This window comes from Solanum pennellii, chromosome 4 (genome assembly GCF_001406875.1).
Source record: "Solanum pennellii chromosome 4, SPENNV200".
In the NCBI taxonomy this organism is placed as follows: Eukaryota; Viridiplantae; Streptophyta; class Magnoliopsida; order Solanales; family Solanaceae; genus Solanum; species Solanum pennellii.
The window spans coordinates 13,907,641-13,933,093 of record NC_028640.1 but is presented as its reverse complement, the minus strand read 5'-3'; the positions used below and the strand labels follow the sequence as shown (position 1 = coordinate 13,933,093).

Below are 25,453 nucleotides of genomic sequence, written 5' to 3'. Positions count from 1 at the left end.
AAAGTACGTGGAGACCTAACCTTTAGAAGATCATTCCCTCAATGAATATGAATATGAGTTTGAAATGCATTAAAAGAATTTCATAAATGTATTATTTGCTCTCGTGCATGGGGAATGAGCGTGTGCGAGTGTCACCACATTTATAAATTGCATGACCACAATTCAATTCAGAGGATGCTTGTACTCATTTTCATACTCTTAACAGTTACGATCTATGACATACAAACAAGGAAAGGAGATGCAAATGATTTATTTTTTCACAAATGGTGATTATGTTTTTTCCTCTTTGTTTTGTCGAGGGTTTATTAGAAACAACCTCTCTACCTCCCAAGGTAGAAGGTAAGGTCTGAGTATACTCTTCCAGACCCACTTGTGGGATTACACTAGGTATGTTTTTGTTAATGATTACGCTGTCTAGTAAGCCTCATGGTTGTATTGGTGATGTATTGGAAGAAACGCTTAGATAACTGAGTGGGTACTTGGACGTACGGGTTCAACGCGCCAGAACCATACATGCTGGTGTTGGATTATGTTTATCCAGTACATGATCGTAGTACGGTACTTGGATTCATTTTGGGTCTTGCTAGCATACTCTTGTTTATCCAACTTGTACGGCATTATGAGTAGGTGTAGTTCCCAATAGATCAGGGAAGATGGGTTGGTCGCCAAGATGAACACATGATGTATTATGTCAGTGTCGATATGGAACCTTCCCAGGTAAGATATGTTTATGACCTACATGCAACATTTGATGTGACCTGTGTGGTTTGCTTGCAGCCGCTCTCAGTCTTTCCCAACGTTTAGATTGAGTAGACATCAAACGAGAACGAACTCTGAATCCGGCCCCCCAAAAAATAGGTAAAATCGATGTTGAAATCGAATACTTGGTTGCGAGTTGACGGAAATGAATGACTTTTAAACGATTTATCATAATTTATATGTATATTATTATTTGAGTTTTTTTTCAATGCATATGAGGAATATGATTTTGACATTGAAGTGCATGCTTTCTTAATTACTTTTTTCACCCTTTAAGAGGTCAATGAAGCTTCTTGAACTACTTGGTTTTAAGTCCCAAAGTTCAGCAAGCGAACACAGCTTAAGAGCCATCTTCTACCAGTGGCGAGCCTCAATCTTCCTCCATTGGTGATTGAGTCGTTATCTCGTTGTCAGTTGCATAATAATACTGAAATCTAGAGTCAAAGCTCCAAGTACTCGTTAGTGGGTGTAGTTTGGTTGTAAACCTAAAACTTGTATTGTGTATGTTAAGCTTATGTTAGTACTTTATGTCCCATGGAATAGATGTTTGTGGTCTTGCTAATTTGAGATACACTATCGCTTGGTAGGGTTAGTCTACTAGGTGCCACTCACGGACCCATAAAATTAGTTGTGACAGTATCCCTATCTATAAATACCCCCATCACCACCTACTTAAAGGAGAAGAATGAAAGCACAGGATAAGGATAAATATAAATGATATCAGTGGCACATACACCCTTGCAGATTTAAAATTATACTCCCTTCATCCCATTTTATATGACTCAGTTTCCTTTATAGTCTATGTCAATAAGAATGAGACATTTTTATATTTAGTAATAAATTAATTTTAAAATGTCCGTTATACCCTTAGTGAAATGATTTATAGCCACACAAACACATATCACTTGTCACTTATTTTAGACCACAAGTTTCAAAAGTCTTCTTTCTTTCTTAAACATCATGCCAAGTCAAACTACATTACATCATAAAAAATGGGACAGAGGGCATACTAAATATGGCAGATCCTCTATGATTAATGAAATTCTGAAAATTTGAATGCTAATTAAATGTCTTGATCAAACCTGGTAAGATATCCAAGCTTCCTTGATACCATGGCTGGCAGCAACAATTATCAGTTCCGCACACCTTTCTGATGAAACACGCCGCTATATAGAATTTTAAAATAAAGATTTAACAGGACAATTTGCAAAAATTATTCACATGATCCAAATGTATCAGAAAGAAGGAAAAATGGACTTGTTACAGAGGAAATTTATATAGAGTCCAAATCAGATAAATTCTTCTTTATGTAATAAAAGAGTACCACAGTAGCAATTTCTTGTTGCAGAGGTGTCATAGGAGACATATGAAAGCTTTAATGCTATGTAATCCCTTTTAAAAATACACTAAAGTTTCAAAAGCATAAGCATATATAACCAGAACTACAATCATCACACATTAAGTTTTATAAGATTCTATTTGGAAAGACGCAAACCAAAAAATTCTCCCAGGCCCGTTTACCAAGACTTTTCTCTCTCCTACTTTCTAGGTTTGTCGAAGCTCCTTTTTCTGGCTAGGTCCACTGGAATTAGACCCTTCACTTCCTTCCAACAGTAATCAGTAATCACCCACTGTGGTAACGGACAAAAACCTTTCTCTTTCCATTTTCCTTTGATTTGTACTAATTTTTCTCATCGGAGGAAATTAGAATTTATTCTAATGCTGTTTCAAGTCTTTTGACATCATCAGATCAACTTCAGACAATGATATTTGATTCGACTGGGTTGAGAGAAGCAGAAATAGGCTGAGAAGAATAACCATCAACAAGAAGGGTATGTAATGGATTTGCTTCATCCTCAAGGAGCCTTCGAAAGATCAAAAGAATATGGTGAGGAGATGGAGGACAAAGGATCAAGTGACTTTTATGGTACTAGGAAATACAACGAACATGAAAGCTACATGAGCATTCTGTCACACAAGGGGGAGGGGCTAGTGAAATGGCCCAATTATACCTCCAAAAAGAAGTAAAAAGTGGTCTTTGTTCAAATATAGAACCTAACCAAGGTTAGGGTCGATCTCATGAGGAATATGGGTTTGGATCTAGGTCGTCGTATTATCTTCGGAAGGGGGGAAAGGGTAGAATTTGTATAGTAAACGATCTTTATGTTCTTCAAAAGTAGCAAGTAGCAGAGTATCAAGTAATTGTGTTTTTAAATCAGTGAAAGACAAAACTAGGGTTTTATGATCATAATGAAGTCATAACGAAGTAAGACCGTATATTTGTAACCTCTTCTAGTGTTTCACCTGAGTGGTTGGTCCCTTAAATAGATGAATATCACCATGCAACTTGGTCCATCTCCCGGTGTTGTTTTACTAATCCTTATCCTTAATCCCAAATTAACTATTCCCGAAAAAGTCCAAGCGATTAGATGAGGGTCGATAGCCTCAAATCTCAGTTGTAAAATCTTTTTTCCCATTCGTTACCCCTTTGGTTCAGTAGTTGACCCTCCAATTTTAGTTGGGCATCAACCACATCATCCTTTTCAATCAACTCAGCATTTAAATTGCAAATACCCAAGCCAAACATCTCAACCTCATGAATGAGCTCAATTCTTCTTTCTAGGACGTGTATCATCACATATTTCAGTCGCTCATGAAGACCTCCAAATATACCTATTATTTTCCTACAAGGACCTATACTACTACAACGGTTATTAGAACAAGCACACATATCACCCACATGTTTTCAACTGTCGTCTCAAGAATAGTCGAAAAAAAGGATAAGAGTCAAATAATCACAATTAATCTAATCCAAAAACTATATTCCCTGACAACAACGCCAAAACTTTGATATGCCCAAATTATACCTCCAAAAAAAGATAAAGTCGTTGTTCAAATAAAGAACCTAACAAAGGTTAGGATCGATCCCACGAGAAATATGATTTGAACCTAGGTCAATTGTGGTTATTTGCATTGTTAGTTGTATTATCCCAGAATTGTGGGGAAGGGGGAATTTGTATAGCAAAAACAATCTTTATGTTCTTCAAAAGTAGCAAATAGAAGAGTACCAAATAATCAGATTTTTGAATCAGTGAGAGATAAAACTAGGGTTCTCTGATTCCCATGAAGTTATAATGCAGTAAGACCGTAAATTAGTAACCTCTGCTAGTGTCTAGCATGCAAGATCGGTATATAAGTTCACCTAAGTGGTTGGTCCCTAAATAGATGAATATCACCACACAACTTGGTGAGTCTACGGGTGTTTGTTTTACTGAACCCTTAGCCACGATCCCAAATTAGCTATTCCCGGACAAGGTCAAGCTATTAAATAAGGATTGATAACCTCAACTCTTCGTTGTATAATTTATTTCACATTTGTTACCCCTTTGGTCCAGCAAGTAAGAATAAGACGAGTTCTAGCATTTCCAACCGTCAAAAAGCAATCAAAATGATGGGAAAAAAAATACATGCATGCACACTTTTCAAGGAATACTAGATACTAAATCTATTTTGTTACTTCTTCATGGTTCTCACAACTAGAGTTGTGAGTTAAGCTACAAATTATAACAAAATCAAGATTTACATTGTAAATCATAATTGTGAACTTACGAGACGATAAGTGAAATTCGAAAACTTGACTTACAACTCAAGAACAATAATCAAGAATAAAAGAGAAGAAAAGAATAAACCCTAAATTCTTCGGCCTCCACGGAGGCTCTTCCTAAGTTCTCAAGCTAATTTCTATATTGTGTGCAAGTTATGCAAGAATTATTCTTCTAGACTATTTGTAGATGTAGAAAACCACAAATAAAATAATTGAGTCCAAAATAAATTGGGAAACTTAAAACCCAATTGAATTTGGTTTTTGCGTTTGCATGTGTTTCTGGAAAAATTGTTGCCGCCCCCTTAATTTCCTGCCACATCTTCAGAGCCAGTCACATGGAAGCAGGTAAGTCAACCTTCTCTTTTAATTTCACATAATGATGCAGCATATGGATATATATAAATATTAATATTATATTAGATTTTTTGGATTAAGTTGCTTGCTTGATTTCCATATATGATTTCTTGTTCTAAATTTATTTTTCTTCATCTTCACACATTTTTAATCTTATATGTTAAAGACCCAATATAAGAATAATTCATAAAATTCATGCTAAAAAACAATAATGAACAGCTAAATTGTGAGGTAAATAGTAATTGAAAATATATATATATATATATATATGCAGGCTGAAGAGATGGCTTGTAGAATTCAACTAGTCAGTTATTATAGTCTCTGAACCAGCCATTAATGCAGGCTGGAGAGAGCTTTTAAAATTGAAAAGCTCATTAAATATTCTATTCAACTGTCCTTCAAACCTACTGCCAGACTTCCAAACAAAAACTACCCTTACGCAAAGGTAATTAAGGATAGTAAATGGCAAACCCAACCCCCCAGCCGTATGTGGGAGGCAGTGGAGGCCTTTTTGAGGAAAATCAGACTTTTTCATTCCTTTTCCAACTTATTAAATCTCAATCAGTTCCGAGGGGTTTCTTAAATCCTCTCATCACCTCTCCATAGTTAAGTGTTCCCAAAGATGTCCAACGATTAATCTTTCCACCATATCATATCAGATGATGCTACTATTAAACTTTTCTTCATTTGTAGCTTCTTGAAGGAGTTGTATTGAGAAAGTTTGTGAAGTAAGACTAGATATCTTTGGAAGCTAAGGTAGTATTTCGTTTTCCTCTTAATCTATGAGCTCGTAGGAGCACTTTACATGTGTTTTGACAAGAACTCACGTGACGGTGATTGTAAGTCGTAAATAGTGGTGGCAAATGGGCGGGTTGAAAATGGGTCAACATAAAATGGGTGATGATTCAACCCACCCATATTTGATATGGGTAAAAACGGATTGGGTAAAAAATGGTTAGGTAAGTACTAGTTTACCCATACTTACAAATATTTCCATGAGTAAATAGTAATCTACATAAGAATTCATAATGGAGAATATTTTAGTCTTTTTAGATGAAAAAATTGAAAATGCTTTATTTAGTTTTATTGTATCATAAAAGTAAAAAAAAATCCTATAACTTTTCAATATAAAATAAATTTATGTAATAACAAGGGAAACATATTTTAAATTTCAAAGTTAATGTATATTTGCATTTTAGGACTAAAACATGCTTAATGCACTTGAAGCAAGGTCAATACCAATACATGTTTTACTTATTTTACACTATTATAATTATCCAATATAAAATTAAACAAATAAAAAAATATATAATTATAATTAACAAAAGAAGTGTACATTTAAAATATATATTTTTGGAGGGCCAAAACCTTCACCTTTAATTATAGAGAAAAATAATGTTTTATAGAAGAACATAAGGAAGACAAGGTACAATATTTTTGGTGATATCATGAATTTTGAGTGAATTAAAGTTAAAAGCTTAACACTTGTGGCTAATCCATATTTTACCCATAGTTTACCAATATTTTTATGGGTTGTATATGGATATCGACCCATATTTTACCCATGTGAAAAGTCACTCACTCAACCCATTAAAATATGGGCGGATTGGGCGGGTTACCAAAATATGGGTTCTTTGCCGGCACTAGTCGTGAAGTTCAGTTGTAACTTATTGTGTAAGGATGTTTATGGATTGTTTTATGTATTGAGGAGCCCGGGGAATGCTAGGGGACCTTCTTAAATGGTCATGTGTGGTTGTTGATGTGGTTAAGGAAGGATATATGGAGAACCTTCTAAATAATACGTACTATGAGCTTGTCGATCACCTAATGGTCGATATATTGCCCATGTGACCTGGGCATGTTGTTGGGTTATATTACTTGTCGTTCTTATAGATTGACGCTGCAAAGGTGTGTTTTGGTAGTCTTAGGATGCTAGGATCGGTGCTAAATCCTTTTTTCGCCACTATGGCATGATTTCCCCGTCACCTATTTACTCTCTTATCAACCATGATGTCGTACATGATGAAATACATGAATTTATATGCTATATGCTTCATGTTCACGTGCTTCTTTCAATTGTTAGCACTCCTAATGGTAGGACTTAGGAGTTTCCATGTATTCATACATTGTTAAAAAAAGTTCCTCTTAGTTCAAATGTTTGTTGTCATGAGTGTTGAAATGGAGTTCCTGCAAGAGGTACATCGTTACTGATGGTTTTAAAAAACCTATTTAAGCTAAATAACACAGGGAAAGTCTGCACCTAAAACATAAAGATGGAAGAGAACAAAATAGAAGCAGAGAAGAGCTTTTTATTTTATTAATACTTCAGATTAGATATATAAAAGCCTGGAGTGAAAAGTAAAAAATAATAACACATGATCTAGCAGTCACTAAACAACTCCTAAATAATAGGAAAGCATGACTAACAACTAATTGACTAAGTCTTACTTAAAACATAGGCAGTAAAATTAAATTTACTACAATTCAAAAGCAGATTCCTAACACTCCTCCTTGCTTTGGACACTGCAAACTCCAATTTTCTGTCTAAGAAGCTCGAATTTGCTGATCGGTAAAGGCTTAGTAAACAAATCTGCTAGCTGGTTTTCAGACTTGCAGTAGACTAGTCACTTCTCCCCTTTGCTGCACTTCTCTCAGAAAATAGAACTTGATGTTGAAATGTTTGGTCTTCTTGTGAAACACCGGATTGTTTGAGATAGCAATAGCTGCCTGGTTGTCGACAAGAATGATAGTACTTTCCTTCTGTTCCAAACGTAAATCATACATGATCTTTCTAAGCCACAAGACTTGGTTTACTGCTCCTGTTGCTGCTATGAATTCAGCTTCTGCATTTGATTGTGCAATAATTTCCTATTTCTTAGATGACCATGAGAATATTCTTGAACCTAGTTTGAAACAAAGGCCAGAGGTACTTCTCATATCATCTGCGGATCCAGCCCAATCACTATTTGAGAATCCAAGTAACTTGAAGCTTGTACTGTTTTTTCACTTCTCAAACTTTACACCATAGTCGATCGTACCTTTGATATATCTTAATATTCTTTTTGCTGCTCTTAAATGCATTGCACTTGCACAGTGCATAAAACGAGATAAGAGACTTACAACAAATAAAATATCAGGCCTTGTTGCAGTGAGATACATTAAGCATCCAATCAAGCTTCTATAATAACCTTCATCAACTTTGTCGGCTCCATCTTCTTTACAGAGCTTCTCTTTTTGATTCATCAGTGTGCTCATCGACTTGCATTCCTCCATTTGAAATTTCTTCAGAATTTCCTTAGCGTATTTCTTCTGGCAAATGAACACTTCACTTTTGCTTTGCTTGATCTCCATTCCAAGAAAATGGGTCATAAGACCAAGATCTGTGATTTCAAAAACTTGCATCATTTCTTCTTTAAACTCCTCAACCAACCTTGTATTATTTCCTGTTACCAGAAGATCATCAACATAAAGCGACATAATAAGGATATCAGTGTCTGTATGTTTTACATACAAAGTCGATTCAGACAAGCTTTTTTTAAAGACCAAGCTTAACAGATGCTTATCTATCCTACTATACTAAGCTCTTGGTGCTTGCTTTAGGCTGTACAAAGCCTTTTTTAGCAGATAGACTTTGTCTTCATCACCGTGTTTCACATATCCTGATGGTTGCTCAACATATATTTCCTCCTCCAGTATGCCATTTAAGAAAGCTGATTTGACATCAAGTTGGAACACCTTCCATTCCATTTGTGCTGCTATTGCGAGTAGCAATCTGATTGTGTCTAATCTTGCAACAGGAGAAAAAGTGTCAGAGTAATCAACACCATAAATTTGTGCTTACCCTTTAATTACAAGTCTCGCCTTGTATTTGTTGATGGAACTATCTGCATTTAACTTTGTTCTGAAGACCCATCTCACACCAATGACTTTTCTATCTTCAGGTTTGTTGACCAGCACCCTAGTTTTATTTTTCTCAATCATGGAGATCTCCTCCTCCATTGCTTTCTTCCATTTTGGGTCTTGCAAAGCTTCTATGGGACCAGCAGGCTCATAGTTGGCGACATTACACCTTTGATAGATATCTGACAACAATCTTCTCCCCTTGACTGGATGATCGTCTTCTAGTTCTTGCTGCCAGTGTTCTTCAGGAGGGCTGATGTTTGCTTCTAGAGAGCTTCTTCCTGATTTCTGAGAGTTGTTCCAGTCCCACTGTTCATTCTCACTAAAATGAACATCTCTTGTAATTGTCATCTTTCCTGTTTGAGGATGATATACCTTGTAGGCTTTAGAAACTCCAGTGTAACCCATATGGATGCCTATGATTGCCTTCTTGTGAAGTTTGTCACGTTTAACCTGAGGAACATGAACAAAACAGACACAACCAAACACTTCAAGAAAACATAGTGAAGGCTTAAACCCGTACCAAGCTTCAAATGGTATTTTATCCTTCAAAGCTTTCGTTGGAAGTCGATTCTGCATAAAAACTGTGGTATTTGCTGCCTCTGCCCAGAATATCTTGGCAACTCCTCATGCAACATACATCTGGCCATCTCCATGATCCATCTATTTCTTCTTTCACTAACACCATTTTGTTCTGGTGTGTATGGTGTTGTAAGATGATGTACAATGTCGGCCTCCTCACAGAATGAATCAAATTTCGTTGAAGTGTATTCCTTCCCATTATCAGACCTCAAAGCTTGAATCTTTCAATTACTTTGATTTTCCACCAATTTCTTGAATTTCCAGAATACGCCAACAACTTCTGACTTGAATTTTAAGAAAAAAATCCAGCACATTCTTATAAAATCGTCAATGAAAAGAACGTAATAGATGCTACCTTGTAGTGATGGAGTTCTTTGAGGCCCTGCTACATCAGTGTGAACTAGTTGTAGCTTTTGTGAGGCTCTCCAGGTTGATTTTGGAAATGGCTCTTTGTGTTGCTTACCAAATTGGCAGGCATGACATTCAGCGGAATTTGCTTCCAAATCAGGTAGGCTCTCTACCATCTTCAAGTTTTGCATCTTGACAAGCCCTTGATAATGATAGTGCCCGAGTCACTTATGCCATAACTTAGCGACATTTTCTTTTGTTGAATACAACATTTGCTCTTTCTCAAATGGATATAATGAGAAACTTTTTCCTTCCATTTTGACTTTAAACAGGTCCTGCCCTGAGGGATCCTTGATCAAGCAATATTTATCTTCAAAATAAAGTTTGAAACCTTTTTGTGCTTGTGTCTCAACTGCAATAGTTCCCATTCCTTTTACTGGAATGTGACCACCATGGCCTATTCGAACATTTGCAACTCGAGTAGGCTTCAATTCTTTGAAGAGTTCCCTATCATGAGTCATATGATTTTTACATCCGCTATCAATCAACCACGACTCGCTAGAAACATTGCTTGCAAAACATGATGCAACAAATAGTCGATCCTCCTCTTGTTCATTTACAACTCGAGCATCTACATCCTGCTACTGAGTTTTGGTCTTACAAATGATTGCTTCATGCCCAAATTGATTGCACTTACTGCACTTAGCTTCAGGCCTCCTCCAACACTTGAAAGGTGTGTGTCCGATCTTGCCACAATGCTTACACGGAGGGTAGTTTCCTTTGAAGCTACCTGTTTTGTTTTTGTTGTTGCGTACTGCATCTTCTCCATCTATTGGTTGGTATTTCTTGTTCTTCTTTTTCTTATATCGTCCATCATCTTGATGCTTGGCAGGTAAAGCTCCTTCAACAACTCCTTGTCTCATAACACGTCGTTGCTCTTGTGCTTGAAAGGCACTTAAGAGCTCTGTTAGTGTAATACTGGACAAGTCCTTAGTATTTTCTAAGGTTTTAAATGGTCGCCTCAAATCTTTCAGGTACCGTTACAAGGATTTTTTCAACGATTCTTGAATCATTAAAAGTGGAACCCAACAATCTGACATGATTGGCAATGTTATGAAGTTGGTCAGTGTATTCCTTTATGGTTTCACTGTCCTTCATCTTTTGCAACTCAAACTCACGTACTAAATTCAATACTTGCATCCCTCGAATTCTCTCATCTCCTTCATACTCAGCCTTAAGATAATCTCATACCTCTTTTGCCGACTTTAGAGACATGATACGAGTGAAGACAGTGGATGAAACTGCAGCAAATAAACATGCCTTTGCCTTTGATTTCCTAATTTTCCTTTCATGGTGATTTTTGATTTGCGCCATCGTAATATTGTTTGGCAAGGGAGCAATGATGTATTCATCTTCTACAGCCTCCCACAGATCCAAAGCTTCCATATATGCCTGCATTCTAATAGCCCAGATTCGATAACTTTCTCCAGCAAAAGTTGGTGGTGCCATTGAAGAAAAACTTGCTTCTCCGTTCATGGTATTCACGAAATCTGATTGGCGCCCACACACAGGTCCCTTGAGAAATAAAGCTCTGATACCAATTGATGGTTTTAAAAAACCTATTTAAGCTAAATAACACAGGGAAATCAAAGTCTGCACCTAAAACATAAAGACGGAAGAGAACAGAATAGAAGGAAGAGCTTTTTATTTTATTAATACTTTAGATTAGATATATAAAAGCCTAGAATGAAAAGTAAAAAATAATAACACGTGATCTAGCAGTCACTAAACAACTCCTTAATAATAGGAAAGGATGACTAACAACTAATTGACCAAATCTTACTTAAAACATAGGTAGTAAATTAAATTTACTGCAGTTCAAAAGCAGATTCCTAACAGTTACGACCCCTCTTCTTAACTGAGCTTAAAGTACGAAAAAGACACACCCTCCATGTGTGAGGCCAGTAAGTGTCATATAATCTTCTTAAGCATAGTCTTCATCTACCAATCCTTTCGTACTTTATGTTCTGGCGAAGTAAGTCCTAGAGCTTAAAGTATCATTTACGATCATAAATAAGCCAAGTATAATGGATTGCAGAGATTAGCATGCTTAATGGTTGTCCATAGTTTGAAGGACATAGAATAAAAGCATTGTAGATGCATTGCCTTATAAGCATGTTTAAGTTCATAAACATCGTCGATTATGTGAAAGGTGATATATATTGTGCCTTGTCTTCAATTAACCTTAGGCCTTAACTAGACGACTAATTGGCGAGGTAATAGATGCCCCTATTATGTGCCTTAAATGTCTTATGTGACTTGTGCTTCCATGACAGGATATTACGAAAAAAGGTCGGTTATGACTAAAACAAGTTAACAATAAGACAACATAAAAATGGCTAGATACCTGAAAGATTATAAATCATTACATACAAACAAAACATGGGTCATGGGTGCCAGCTACATCTCACTTGTGTGCATATGTGAAGCATCTCAATCCTATCTATATGTGAAGCATTCCCTATGTGATACCTCTCACGTGTATGTGTACGTGACACTTCTCAGTTCAGTGCATTAATGTGATCACATTCAGACAGTAGAGCTAGCCGATCTCCCCTTCTGTGTTGCCACAAGGGTCAGGATTAGCTTACCCACACTCATAGAGCGATTGTTTGCTGAGGAGATAGTTCACTCCTCGTGCATGTTGGCAAATCTCATGTACGCATGACCACAGTTACATGTTTATGGGAATTAGGCATGTTGACAGATCCCACATAAGCAAGGCCATAGTGTGAGAAATCCATTTAACTCAGAAAAGCCATTACTTCAAAAATAACTCAGTTATCAGCTTACATCAGTGTCCATTCTTTATATGCTTTTAATGTTTGATTGTTTAACATTATACCTTGTTTGTTATATCTTACCCCCGAAAGTCTAGCTCCACTTTTCTAGGAGGTAGTCTATCAGACTTACTGGGTAATCCTGTAGGTGATACTTAGGGCCCGTTTGGATGGGCTTAATAAAAGCAGCTTTAAAAAAGTACTTTTAAAAGTGCTGAAACTTATTTTTAAAATAAGCAGTTAAGCGTTTGGATAAAAGTGCTGAAGTTGTTATGTCAAACGTGAAAAGGGAAAAATGGAAGAAAGAAATGTTAGGGTTATATGGGTAATTTGGAAATTGTATAAAAATATTAAGAGCAAAAAGATAAAAATGTGGTCAACTTAAAACAGCTTATAAGCTAAAAAAAAAAAAGCACCCCTACCCCAGCTTTTAACTTTTGGCTTAAAATAAGTTTTTTTTAACTTAAAATAAGTTATTTTAAGTATTGCCAAACAGTTAAATAAGTCAAAAATCAGCTTTTAAGTCAGTTTGACCAGCTTTTAAGCTGAGCCAAACAGGCTCTTAGCCCGATAGCCATGCTTCCACTTTCTTAGATGAAGATACTGCAGTCCACGTTCCAGATGCGACGTTCAAACTCAAGATCAGCTTACTTCGCCCTCTTATTAGGAGGGAACTTTATTATGTTATGTTAGACATATTTTTTTTGAGAATTGGTGAACATTGTATTCTTCAGCATTACGGATATGCTGGAGACCTTTAGAAAATCAGGGGGAAAAAAGCATAATACTTAATAGGATGCTAAGAATTCTAAGAGTTGATCAAAAAGTTGATCTGAATCCTCTAATCCTATCTCTTTACACCAAAAACATAGAGATACAATGCAATTCCACTTAACCTTGTGAATGGAATTGGATATATCTTCAAAATTCCTACTATTCCTCTCCTTCCACACTGTCCACCAAATGCAATGTGGAATCAAATTCCACCAGGTCTGTTGTCTCTTGCTACCTCCTCTCCTGATCCAACAACTAAGTAAATCAGCTGTATGTTTGGGCATAATCCATTTCACTTCTGAATAGTTGAGAAACATGGATCACATTTGTGCTGTGAAAGTACAATGTAAGAATATGTGACAAAAACATGGACCATATTTGTGCTGTGAAAGTACAATGTAAGAATATGTGACTGTTAGTTTCTCCTGTCTTTCCATATAAAGAGCACCACGGAATTATGATCTTTTTCTTCCTCAAGACTTCATGTGTCACGCATGCCTTTCTAATGACCAGCCAAGTAAAGCATTTAACTTTTGTTGGTGCTGCAGCCCTCCAGATATTTTTCCATGAACTCTGGTATCTGCTACTTTGCAAGTTGCACTCCTTTTTATATGCCCTGCCAACTATGAAGATCCCATCCTTATTGTCTGACCATCTAACAACGTCATGGTCAGTATTGGTGCCTGCGAAATCCCCCACTTCCTCCAACAATTTTGGTCAGTATTCCAATCATTTAGAAGTCTTCTGAAATAGAGATTCCAACCTTGTACTGTCCAGCAATCACTGATCATTTCCTCAGAATTGGTGCACAAAATAATAGATCAGGAAACAAGTCTTTTAGGGGGTTTGTTTGATCCATACATCCCACCAGAATCTAGTTCTCCTTCCATCCCCCCTTGATATGTAAATTTGCTTCTAACTTGGGCCATAAGTTTCAAATAGCTCTCCAAACCCCCGCTCCATAAGCATCCGTGCTTATGTTACTACACCATAATCCATCCTCCCCATATTTACATTTAATCAAATCTTTCCACAAAGCTTGCCTCTCCTCTGTGTATCTCCACAACCATTTCATCAAAAGACTGTTGTTATGCTTCCTCAAATCTCTAATGCCCAAGCCCCCTTTATCTTTTCTATGCAAAATTGTCGCCCAGTTGACCAAATTGTATCCTTTGTACTCTTTGCAGCCATTCCGAAGGAAATCTCCCCTAAGTTTGTCCAATTTCTTAACCACTTTTGGGGGTATAGTGAAAAGAGACAAAACATTTGTTGGGAGAGAATCTAGAACAGAGTTGATAAGAATGTGTCTACCACCAAAAGAAACGTATTGAGTCTTCCATCTAGCTAGTCTTCTTTAAGTCTTCTCGACTATGTTGTCCCATATCTTCAAATCTTTGTATGTATTACCTAAAGGCAAACCCAAATAAGTTGTGGGCAATATCCCCACTCAGCAGCCCAAAATGTCAGCTAGACTTTGGATGTTTGTCACATCCTTAATAGGAAATAAACTGCTCTTTCACAAGCTTCAAAAAACAACAAAATTAGTTTGATGAATCTAAATTGCTCCTCTTGTGGCTCATAGAAAATCACGGTGTCATCTGCATAAAGTAGATGGAAAATCTCTTTAATATCACCATTGTTTCCACTAATCTGGAAACCTCTGATCCATCTGTTTTTAGTAGCAATCCTTATCAAACTATCAAATCCCTCAATTACCAAGATAAATAAAAAGGGTGAAAGAGGATCACCCTGTCTGATTCCCCTTCCAGAAGAGAAAAAACCCACTGGTTCTCCATTTACAAGAATGGAGAATCTAACCGTGCTTATGCAAAATTTTATCGATGCCACCCATCTTTCTCCAAAACCCATTTGTCTCAAGATGTTTAGTAGGAAACCCCAATTAACATGATCGTGTGCTTTTTTAATGTCCAGCTTGCACATTACCCCTGGACTGTTTCCTTTCAATCTGGAGTCCACACACTCACTTGCAATGAGAGCTGCATCCATTATGTCTTCCTTTAATAAATGTCATTTGGTTTTTGTTGACAAGCTTGTCAATCACTCTTTTCAGCCTTTCTGCCAATAGTTTTGATATCACCTTGTAAACTCCAGTAATTAGACGTATTGGTCTGAAGTCTTTAAGTTCAACGGCACTGGCTTTCTTGGGGATGAGTGCTACAAAAGTAGCATTAAAACTCTTCTGAGTAATCTGTCTAGCATGGAATTCTTGAAGAGCCTTGATAATATTCTCTTTTAGGATCTCCCAGAAAGACAAGTAAAAGGACATGGGGAAACCATCAGGTCCCGGTGCTTTTCCATAGCATAGAGCTTTAAGCAGCCTAAGATCTCTTCCTCCTCAAAAGGAGCCTCTAAGTCTATCTGCTCCTCCACAATAATGGTTGTGATCCCTTGTAATTGTATCTCAGGCCTCCACTCCTCTGATTCTGTGTACAAATTCTGGTAGAAGCTTTTGATGGTCGCTTTAATGACAAAGGATCCATCCACCAGTAGAGATTCAATGGAATTATACCTCTTATGAGAAGTAGTATTCCAGAGATTGCCCCAAGACACAATGTAGTCAGTATTCTTAAGAGACTCATGACTTATCCTACTGGGTGTTAGTCTGTTTTATAGTACAACTTATAGCATTTATTTATTTTGTTGAACAGGTAACAACTTTGTATTATAAAACAGACTTGGGTAAGTACTGAAAAGACCCTATACAAAAAAATGATAAGGAAGTTATAAGAAACTGAAGCAAATACAACCCTAACATAAATCAAAAACTACTGGGATTGTCTCTGTATCATGAGAAAAGGTCTTTCTACACCAAAATAGCAGAAACCAGTTGAGCTTGATCTTCTCTATTGTGCTACTTCTATTCTCAAAACATCTGGCATTTCTTTCTCTTCAGATGATCAACTTTCAACAATTTGTTACACAACTAAGTTATGATAATTATGTTGGCCCTTGATATTTCAGTTATGTTAATTATGCTGGCCCTTCCCGATAATTCAGACAATTTAGTTAGATTATTTATCAGTAAGCTAAACACAGGGTTCTCTCATCAGACAGTAAGTGTCGGGTAAGTTCGAAAAGATGGAATACAAGCACTAAGCCTATTATTGTAGACATTCAACAGAAAACACATCTAATCAGAATAAAGAGAAAGATAATCACCTCGGTTGAACCAGTTCTTGGATTGGGAGTTTCTACAGGACCTGGGCAAACTACAGTAACCTTGATTCCTTTACGACAGAGCTGCACAGGAAAATAATTAGATGAATGCTAAGATAAATGAAAGCAAGAAGATGATAATAACAAGGCTCTTGATCATTTATGAGGGGTATTGAGGAAGCTAGAATAATAATGATAAAATTATGGATGTTGGAATCAAACACCATACGGGTTCAAATTCAGCTACCAGCTTAAGCGGACATCTTCTGCTATGTATATATGAAACTTTCATACTTGAATAATTTCATTGATTGGTGGTGATGAGACACAACACCCCTCAAGTCATTAAAAAATTGAACCTACTTTTAGATCAATAGTGCCTACCAGATATAATGAGATCTGACTTCTGTCAACTGTCAAACAAGCTGTTCCATTTTGGTGAATGGGTTTTAGGATATGGTTATACATTGAATACCCTTCAAAGATGAAGGCAAACGACAGTAACGCCGAGAAGGGAGGAAGAATAGGGGGTAAGAGAGGCAGGATGGATGTTAAGGGTGGTCGTCTTCCACCAGAAGACTTGGATGGGGGAGGCAAATCATTGAGAACAAGAAAGTGGCAACGGAAAATTTGAATAGTGGAAAGGAAGAAAAGCTCTAATAAGGTGAAAAGACAGAATTACCCTTGGATTAGTGAACCAGTTTGGAGGGGCAGATTGAGCCGGTTCACAACTCAGAGAAAGTATACTGGCCAGATTGCAAGTAACATAACCAGGAATAGAAGTTTGAATTGGCGGATCCCTTTGAAAGAGAAGAAGAGCCAAACACCTACTCTTCCGGCGCCGGAAAGCAAAAGTGGAAGGAATTGGCTATTCCATCCTCCTAATTAATTTGTGAACGCTGTAAAGGACCTGGGTTTCTGTTTCATGTGTGGGGGAGCAGCAGGTCACAACTTCTGTTTCAGGTGTGTCAGAAGGCCGGAAATCTGCTTCTGGTGAACTTGAAAGTTACATATCAGGGGTAGTATGGAGTCATTTTGACCAGACGATGGGTGTCGGGTTCTGGGAAGTCTACCTCTGGGCGAGCCTTCTATGCTAAATCTGAGGCTCGAGTTCAGCCGGCAACCTCGCCGTGCTGGATATAGGTTCTGTTAATGCCAGCATCGCTCAGTTGGCTCCTTTTCTTCCAGAAATCAGTGGAAAGGGAGTGGGGAGTAGCCAAGGGGCCTGTATAAAATCAAACGGCGTTATACACAGTGAGGGAAGGAGCTGACTGTCATCTTTCAGCTAATTAACTGCTGATGATTGGCACTGTCAGCGGGTGTAAATGTTAAATTTGACAAGATTCAAAAATGGATTAATGAGAAGATATGGTAGTTAGGAGGATAATTCTTCATTAGTATAAAAGTCAAGATAGCACCTTTTGTAGGTGAAATTTAGGTGAACCATAAATTGATTTCACAAGGTAAATGTTGACATTTTGACATATTGTGATGTCATGGATGACATCAATAGGAAGAATTCACTCCTATAAATAGATAGCTCCTAATTCATTTGTAAAATACCTCTAACTTGCCTTCTCATCTCCTAAGGCATTTGTTCTTCATTCTCTCTTATAGTATTTATATTGGTTGGTTGTGTCCGAGGAGTAGGCAAAAGAAAACAAAAGTTTGCCAAACCTCGTTAATTCTTGGTGTTCTTTTTGTTGTTGTCTCATTTACTATTTATTAGCTACCTTTAGATATAGTAGTTGTGATTCCATCACTCTCTATATATTCGGCTTCCGCAACAATTGGTATCAGAGCCAAGGTATTATCTGAGTATGCTCTGTGGTTGCAGCATAGTCTGAACTTCCACATCAGAAAAAGATTTACTTTGGTCTTTGCATTGTTAGCTAGTAAATAGTATTTGTAGTAAAATGGGAGACAAGAAAAATGATGAGTCCACATCAAGTGTCAATAATACGTCATCATTGGCATCTTCGCTTATGACAAGAATTGTGTCAAATGCGAAATTTGCAGTTGAAATTTTTGACGGGTCAGGACATTTCGGAATGTGGCAAGGCGAGGTCCTTGATGTTCTTTTTCAACAAGGGCTAGATATTGCCATTGAAGAAAAGAAACCAGACGGTGTAGGAGAAGAAGATTGGAAGATTATCAACCGTGTTGCTTGCGGTACCATTCGATCTTACCTTGCAAGAGAACAAAAGTATCCATACACGAAGGAAACATCTGCAAATAAATTATGGAATTCATTGGAGGAGAAATTCTTGAAGAAAAACAGTCAAAATAAACTTTACATGAAAAGAAGACTGTTACGCTTCACTTATGTTCCCGGTAGCACAATGAATGATCATATCACCAGCTTTAATAAGTTGGCGACAGATTTGCGAAATATGGACGTGACTTTTACGGATGGAGATATGGCCTTAATGTTGTTAAGTTCACTTCCCGATGAGTTTGAGCATCTTGAAACGACTCTACTGCATGGGAATGATGAAGTATCTCTCAAAGAAATTTGTTCTGCCTTATACAGTTATGAACAAAGAAAGAGAGAAAAACAAAAAGGCGGAGAAGCAGAAGCACTAGTTGCGAGAGGTCGTTCTCAAAATAATATGAGAACGAAGAAAGGGAGATCCAAGTCAAGATCGAGACTCAGCAAAGATGAATGTGCCTTTTGCCGAGAAAAAGGACATTGGAAGAAAGACTGCCCAAAGTTGAATAGCGAAGCCAAACCAAATAATGGGAAGGCTGTCATGGATTCAAATGTGGTCGATTGTTATGATTCCGATTACTCACTAGTTACAACATATCTATCCAAATCATCTGATGTATGGTTGATGGATTCACCCAATCGGGACTGATTTATTGATTTACAAGAAGGAGAATGTGGAGTTATTCACACTGCAAACAATAATCCTCTTACTGCATATGGTGTTGGTTCAATCCGATTAAGGAACCATGATGGATTAAGTAGAACATTAATAGATGTTCGATATGTACCAGATTTGAAGAAAAATCTCATTTCTATAGGGGCCCTAGAATCAAAGGGGTTCAAAGTCATTGCAGATAATGGCGTGATGAGAATATGTTCTGGTGCACTGGTGGTAATGAAGGCAATTCGAAGAAATAATAACATGTACCACTATCAAGGTAGTACATTTATTGGGACAACGGCAACAACATCCAATGACGAGAAGGAGGCAGAACATGCGCTTGGGGCATGCTGGAGGGAAATCCTTGAAAACTTTATCAGATCAAGGATTGCTAAAAGGAGTAAAAACTTGCAACTTGGAGTTTTGTGCATTGTATCAAGGGAAAGCAAACAAGGGTTAAATTTGGAACAGCTATCCATAATACTAAAGGTATTTTGGATTATATTCATTCGGATGTTTGGGGTGCTTCCAAAACACCTTCATTAGGTGGGAAACACTATTTTGTAACCTTTGTTGATGACTTTTCTCGAAGATTGTGGGTGTATACGATGAAAACAAAAGATGAAGTATTGGGAATTTTTCTCAAATGGAAGGCGATGATAGAAACTCAAAGTGGCAGAAAGATCAAGTGTCTTCGCACAGACAATGGTGGCGAATACAAAAATGATCTTTTTCAGAAGATTTGTGAGGAAAATGGCATCGTTAGACATTTCACTGTAAAAAAATACACCACAACAGAATGGAGTGGCAGAACGCATGAACCGAACTTTGCTGGAGAAAGTTCGATGTATGTTGTCTAATGCTGGCTTGGGCAAAGAATTTTGGGTTGAGGCAATAACATATGTGTGCCACCTCATTAATCGTCTACCATCTGCTGCTATTGGTGGGAAGACACCATTTGAAAAATGGTATGGAAAACCTGCTGAAGATTATGGTTCTTTATATGTATTTGGCTCAATTGCATATCATCATGTAAGAGAGTCAAAATTGGACCCAAGAGCAAAGAAAGCTTTATTTATGGGAATTACTTCTGGAGTCAAAGGATACCGTTTATGGTGTCCAGAGACAAGAAAGATTATTTTCAGCAGGGATGTTACCTTTGATGAATCTGCCTTGACAAATAAGGTAACACTTGAAGAAGCCAAACAAATTGATGGTGCTTCAAAGCAGGTGGAGTTTGAGGGAAAGATAATTTTCCCAACACAGGGATCAAACGAGGAAACAACAGAAAATTTTCCTCTTGAAGGAGAGTCAGTCGGAGAGGAGATTCCGTCTCAAGAACCTCAACCACAACTTGAATCAATAGCAACCGGCAAGACAAAAAGGACATTAAGAAAACCTGCTCGACTCATAGATATGGTGGCTTGTGCGGACTCAATTGCAGCTGATGACTACAACTTATAAAGACGCAGTCCAAAGTTCAGAAGAAGATAAGTGGAGGATTGCCATGGATGAAGAAATGTTGTCCCTTCATCAGAATCATACATGGAGATTGGCCAATCTCCCAGAGGGCAAGAAAGCAATTGGGTGCAAATGGGTATTTGCAAAGAAAGAAGGATTTCCTAACCAAGAAGATGTTTGCTACAAAGCAAGATTGGTGGCCAAAGAATATGCTCAAAAGGAGGGAATTCATTATAATGAGGTGTTTTCTCCAGTTGTGAAACACTCCTCCATTAGAGTTTTGTTGGCTTTGGTCGCACAGTTAAATTTGGAACTAGTTCAGTTGGATGTAAAAACTGCATTTTTACATGGAGACTTGGAAGGGGAAATCTACATGACTCAGCCAGAAGGATTCAAAGTTGATGGAAAAGAAAATATGGTGTGCAAACTTGAAAAATCATTGTACGGATTGAAACAATCTTCTAGACAATGGTACAAACGATTTGACAAGTTTATGTTGCAGCAAAGGTACATAAGAAGCAAATACGATCATTGTGTGTATTTGCGCAAGCTTGAAGATAATTCCTTTATATACCTTCTCCTATATGTTGATGATATGTTGATAGCTTCTAAGAGTCAAGAGGAAATTGAGAAGCTAAAGAATCAACTAAGAAAGGAGTTTGAAATGAAGGATTTGGGTGAGGCAAAGAAGATTATTGGCATGGAGATAAAAAGAGATAGACATTCAAAGAAACTCTAGTTATCTCAAAAGGAATATTTGAAGAGAGTACTAAAGAGATTCGTTATGAATAAAAAACGAAGTCGGTTAGCACTCCGCTTGCTCCTCATTTTAAGCTTAGTGATGCTATGTCACCTAATAATGAAGCTGAACGAGAATATATGTCAAGAGTACCATACGCTAATGCTATTGGTAGCTTGATGTATGCAATGGTTTGCACAAGGCCAGATATTTCACACGCTGTTGGAGTTGTAAGCAGGTACATGCACAATCCTGGAAAGGATCATTGGCAGGCTGTAAAATGGATTCTACGGTACATTCATAATACTGTAGATGTTGGTTTGGTTTTCGAGCAGAAAGATAGTCAATATCTTGTTGGATATTGTGACTCAGATTATGCAGGTGATTTGGACAAACGAAGATCAACTACTGGTTATGTTTTCACTATTGCAAATGCACCAGTTAGTTGGAAGTCTACTTTGCAGTCAACAGTTGCTTTGTCTACCACTGAGGCAGAGTACATGGCAATTACAGAGGCTGCGAAGGAAGCAATTTGGCTTCAAGGATTGCTTAGAGAGCTTGGTATTGGACAAGAAGAAATCACAATATTTTGTGATAGTCAGAGTGCTATTCAATTAGCAAAGAACCAAGTTTATCATGCAAGGACGAAGCACATTGACGTCCGATATCATTTCATACGAGAAATCTTAGAAGATGGTGGAGTCATAATGCATAAAATTCATACTACAGATAATCCTGCCGATATGTTGACAAAAGTGGTGACTGCGGTCAAGTTTCAACATTGTTTGAACTTGATCAACATTGTTGAACATTGAAGATTAGGGTTGAAGACACAATCAAAATTGTTGTAGAGAGAGTTGAAAATGGAGAATCTTGTCAAGGTGGAGATTTGTTAAATTTGACAAGATTCAAAAATAGATTAATGAGAAGATATAGTAGTTAGGAGGATAATTCTTCATTGGTAGAAAAGTCAAGATAGCACCTTTTGTAGGTGAAATTTAGGTGAACCATAAATTGATTTCACAAGGTAAATGTTGACATTTTGACATATTGTGATGTCATGGATAACATCAATAGGAAGAATTCACTCCTATAAATAGGTAGCACCTAATTCATTTGTAAAATACCTCTAACTTGCCTTCTCATCTCCTAAGGCATTTGTTCTTCTTTCTCTCTTATAGTATTTCACTTATACTCTTTTGGAGTGAAATAAATATTGGTTGGTTGTGTCCGAGGAGTAGGCAAAAGAAAACAAAAGTTTGCCGAACCTCGTTAATTCCTGGTGTTCTTTTTGTTGTTGTCTCATTTACTATTTATTAGCTACCTTTAGATATAGTAGTTGTGATTCCATCACTCTCTATATATTCGGCTTCCGCAACAGTAAAGACATACAGATAGAAGATGTGATATCATTAGCTTGTGTCGAGGACAAAAGAAACATGATAGGTGGGGTGGGGGGAAAATACCTTAGATTGGAGAAATTTTTTGGGGTGTTATTTGAAGGAAAGGAGAGGAAGGTGTTAGATTTACTCAGGTATATAGAACTAGAGGCAAAACAAGATAGGGAATGGGAGAAGATTGTAGGGAGGGGAGTGATAGAATATTGGGGAGGAGTAGGGGGGAGGTAAAATGATAGTGTATGAGAGGAGATGTGGAAGTAGGGAAAGGAGTGGTGCTACAATGGAGAAAGGAGGGGCGATGAGGGTAAAGACTCTGTCCATGGAAGTTAAAATCACTACATAGAACGTCAATGAAGGGAGGATTGGGGGTCGAATCTCTTGTGTCTTCAAGAGACGAAAGTAAAAGTAATGACAGACATGGTTGCTAGAAGCGTATGGGGAACAGTAGATGAAGTATGATTAGGTTCCAGTTATAGGTAATGCAAGGGATATAGTAATCTTAAGGGATGAGAAAAAAATAGAGGTGACGTAGGTAAGTAAGGGGCAGTTCATGATTATCATGCTTGATGGGAGTAGGAGGAGGAACATGCACACCCCTTTCAAGTTTGAGAACATGCTGCTTCAGGTGTTAGACTTTAAAGAAAGATTTTATGGGAGGTCTAATGGATAAGAAGTTGTAGGCACATCCTCATTCCAATTTGCCAGCAAATTAAAATTGCTAAAAAAATATATAAGGAGGCGTTTGGAATGAAAATGAAGGAGTTAACTAACGTGGTGGGGGAAATGGAGCGGGTGGAAGGGTTGAGAGAATTAGACGAGGGGGAGCATTAGGAAAGAGGAGGCGAAGAGAGAGCTAGCCACTTTGGCAATAGCTCGAGAGGTTAGTTGGAGAAAAAAATTGAGGGCTATGTGGTTTGAAAGAAGGGGATTCAAACACACTTTTTTCATAGGTTGCTGTAGAAAATAGGAGAACTTCATTGAATCTTTAGAAATAAATGGAGTAGTATTTAAAAGGGAAAGGAAGTTGAGGGGGTTATTGTGGTGATGAACTGTCATTTAAAGAAGATATTACATGAAGACTAAAGCTTAGGGGAATAGTGCGAAGCTTAGGGGAATAGTGCGAAGCTTAGGGGAATAGTGCTAAGTCAATTAGGGAAGGGGATGAGGGAGTGGTTGGAAATGATTATTTTAGAAGAAGAGGCAAGGAATGCATTGTGACTACTGCAGGAGACAAGCCCCAATACTACAACAAATTCGATTATCAAGGACAAATTATTTCGTCATTAATAAATCAAATTTCGTCACTAAAAATCTTGTGAGACAAAAATTAATTCGTCACTCAATCTTCACTAAATGTGTCTCTAAAAGTATACAAAAACGATTTAGTGCTTCGTCACTAAAAGTATTATTTTAACTACAAAAAGAAAAATCGTCCCAAAATGCTTAAACATTTGTGACAAATTTATTTATCGTAAAAAAATATTTTTTTTGTAGTTAATAATATGCTTTGTCACAAAAAATATTGTTACTACCGACAAAATTATATCGTCGCTAATTAGTTTACTTAAATTAGTGACGAAATCAATTGTCTCTAAAATTATATGTGTTTCGTACTTGAACACAATCTAATTTCGTCACTAAAATGACTATTTGTTATATACAAAAAAATTATTTTGCTCATAACTAGGAATAAATTTATCATTATAAAAATGATTAAATTTCCTATGATATACATGTTATCCAAATATCTCGCAGCCCTATTTTTTTTTGGCCAAGAGCTAGCACATTATGCTTCCTTGGGGAATCGAGCTCACAACCTCGAGTTTGAAAGTGAAGAGTGTTTACCATCTGACCAACTATCTCTTGTCTCTCATTTTTATTTTATTTTTTACTTCATTAACTTCTTTTAAATTTAAATTTAATAGAAATAATATATTATATGATTATTTGTACTCATACACAAATGCATGAAATTTTACTATCCACAATTAATTCAAATGTAGATTATATTTTAATTAAACTGTATATTTCTTTAAAAATATCTTTAAATACATGTAGTACAATTGTGTCATTTTGTTTACTTATTTTTATAAATTTAAAAATTATTCAGTACAATTATAAATTTATGTAAAATTAAACTTTAAATTTTATTAAAAAAATTAAATAATCGGTTCAATTTGATCAGTAAACCAATTGTTTTGAAACAAAAACATTGATACCCATAACTATAATATTTCATCATAATATATTTGAAATCCTAGTTGGTTCATTTCTTTTATTTTTTTACTTCATTTTCACACTGATGAAAAATAGAAATTCATGAAATATTTCACAACTTTGAGAAGTTTAAGTCTATAAGTCGATTTTATCTTTGTATAGTTGATCTATGTACGTATGTGGAATTACTATTATATATGTGTATATTTATAGACAAGCAAATAGATTGACTTAGAGTGTGTTTGGTATGAAGGAAAACATTTTCCAATTTTCTCATGTTTGGTTGGGGCAAAAGTTTTGGAAAATGTTTTCCAAATGAACTATTTTACTCAAAATTAAGGAAAATGACTTCCCTTCAAAAATTAAGGAAAACATTTTCCAAAACTCTCCTCCAATTTTAAATTAATTTTTTTTGGGAATCTGAC

At 36.7% G+C, this 25,453-nt stretch overlaps 1 protein-coding gene across 2 annotated transcripts in view; it reads right to left on the bottom strand.

The window, feature by feature from the left end:
- Positions 1 to 25,453, bottom strand: part of LOC107018160 (dehydrogenase/reductase SDR family member 7-like) — a 42,169-nt gene that overhangs the window by 4,538 nt on the left and 12,178 nt on the right. For both annotated transcript variants that reach the window (XM_015218564.2, XM_015218563.2), the window contains exons 9-10: positions 16,342 to 16,422; positions 1,842 to 1,925 (exon numbers count right to left, since the gene is read on the bottom strand). In XM_015218564.2, coding sequence (XP_015074050.1) covers positions 1,842 to 1,925; positions 16,342 to 16,422 — 165 coding nt within the window. The remainder of the gene's footprint in view (positions 1 to 1,841; positions 1,926 to 16,341; positions 16,423 to 25,453) is intronic.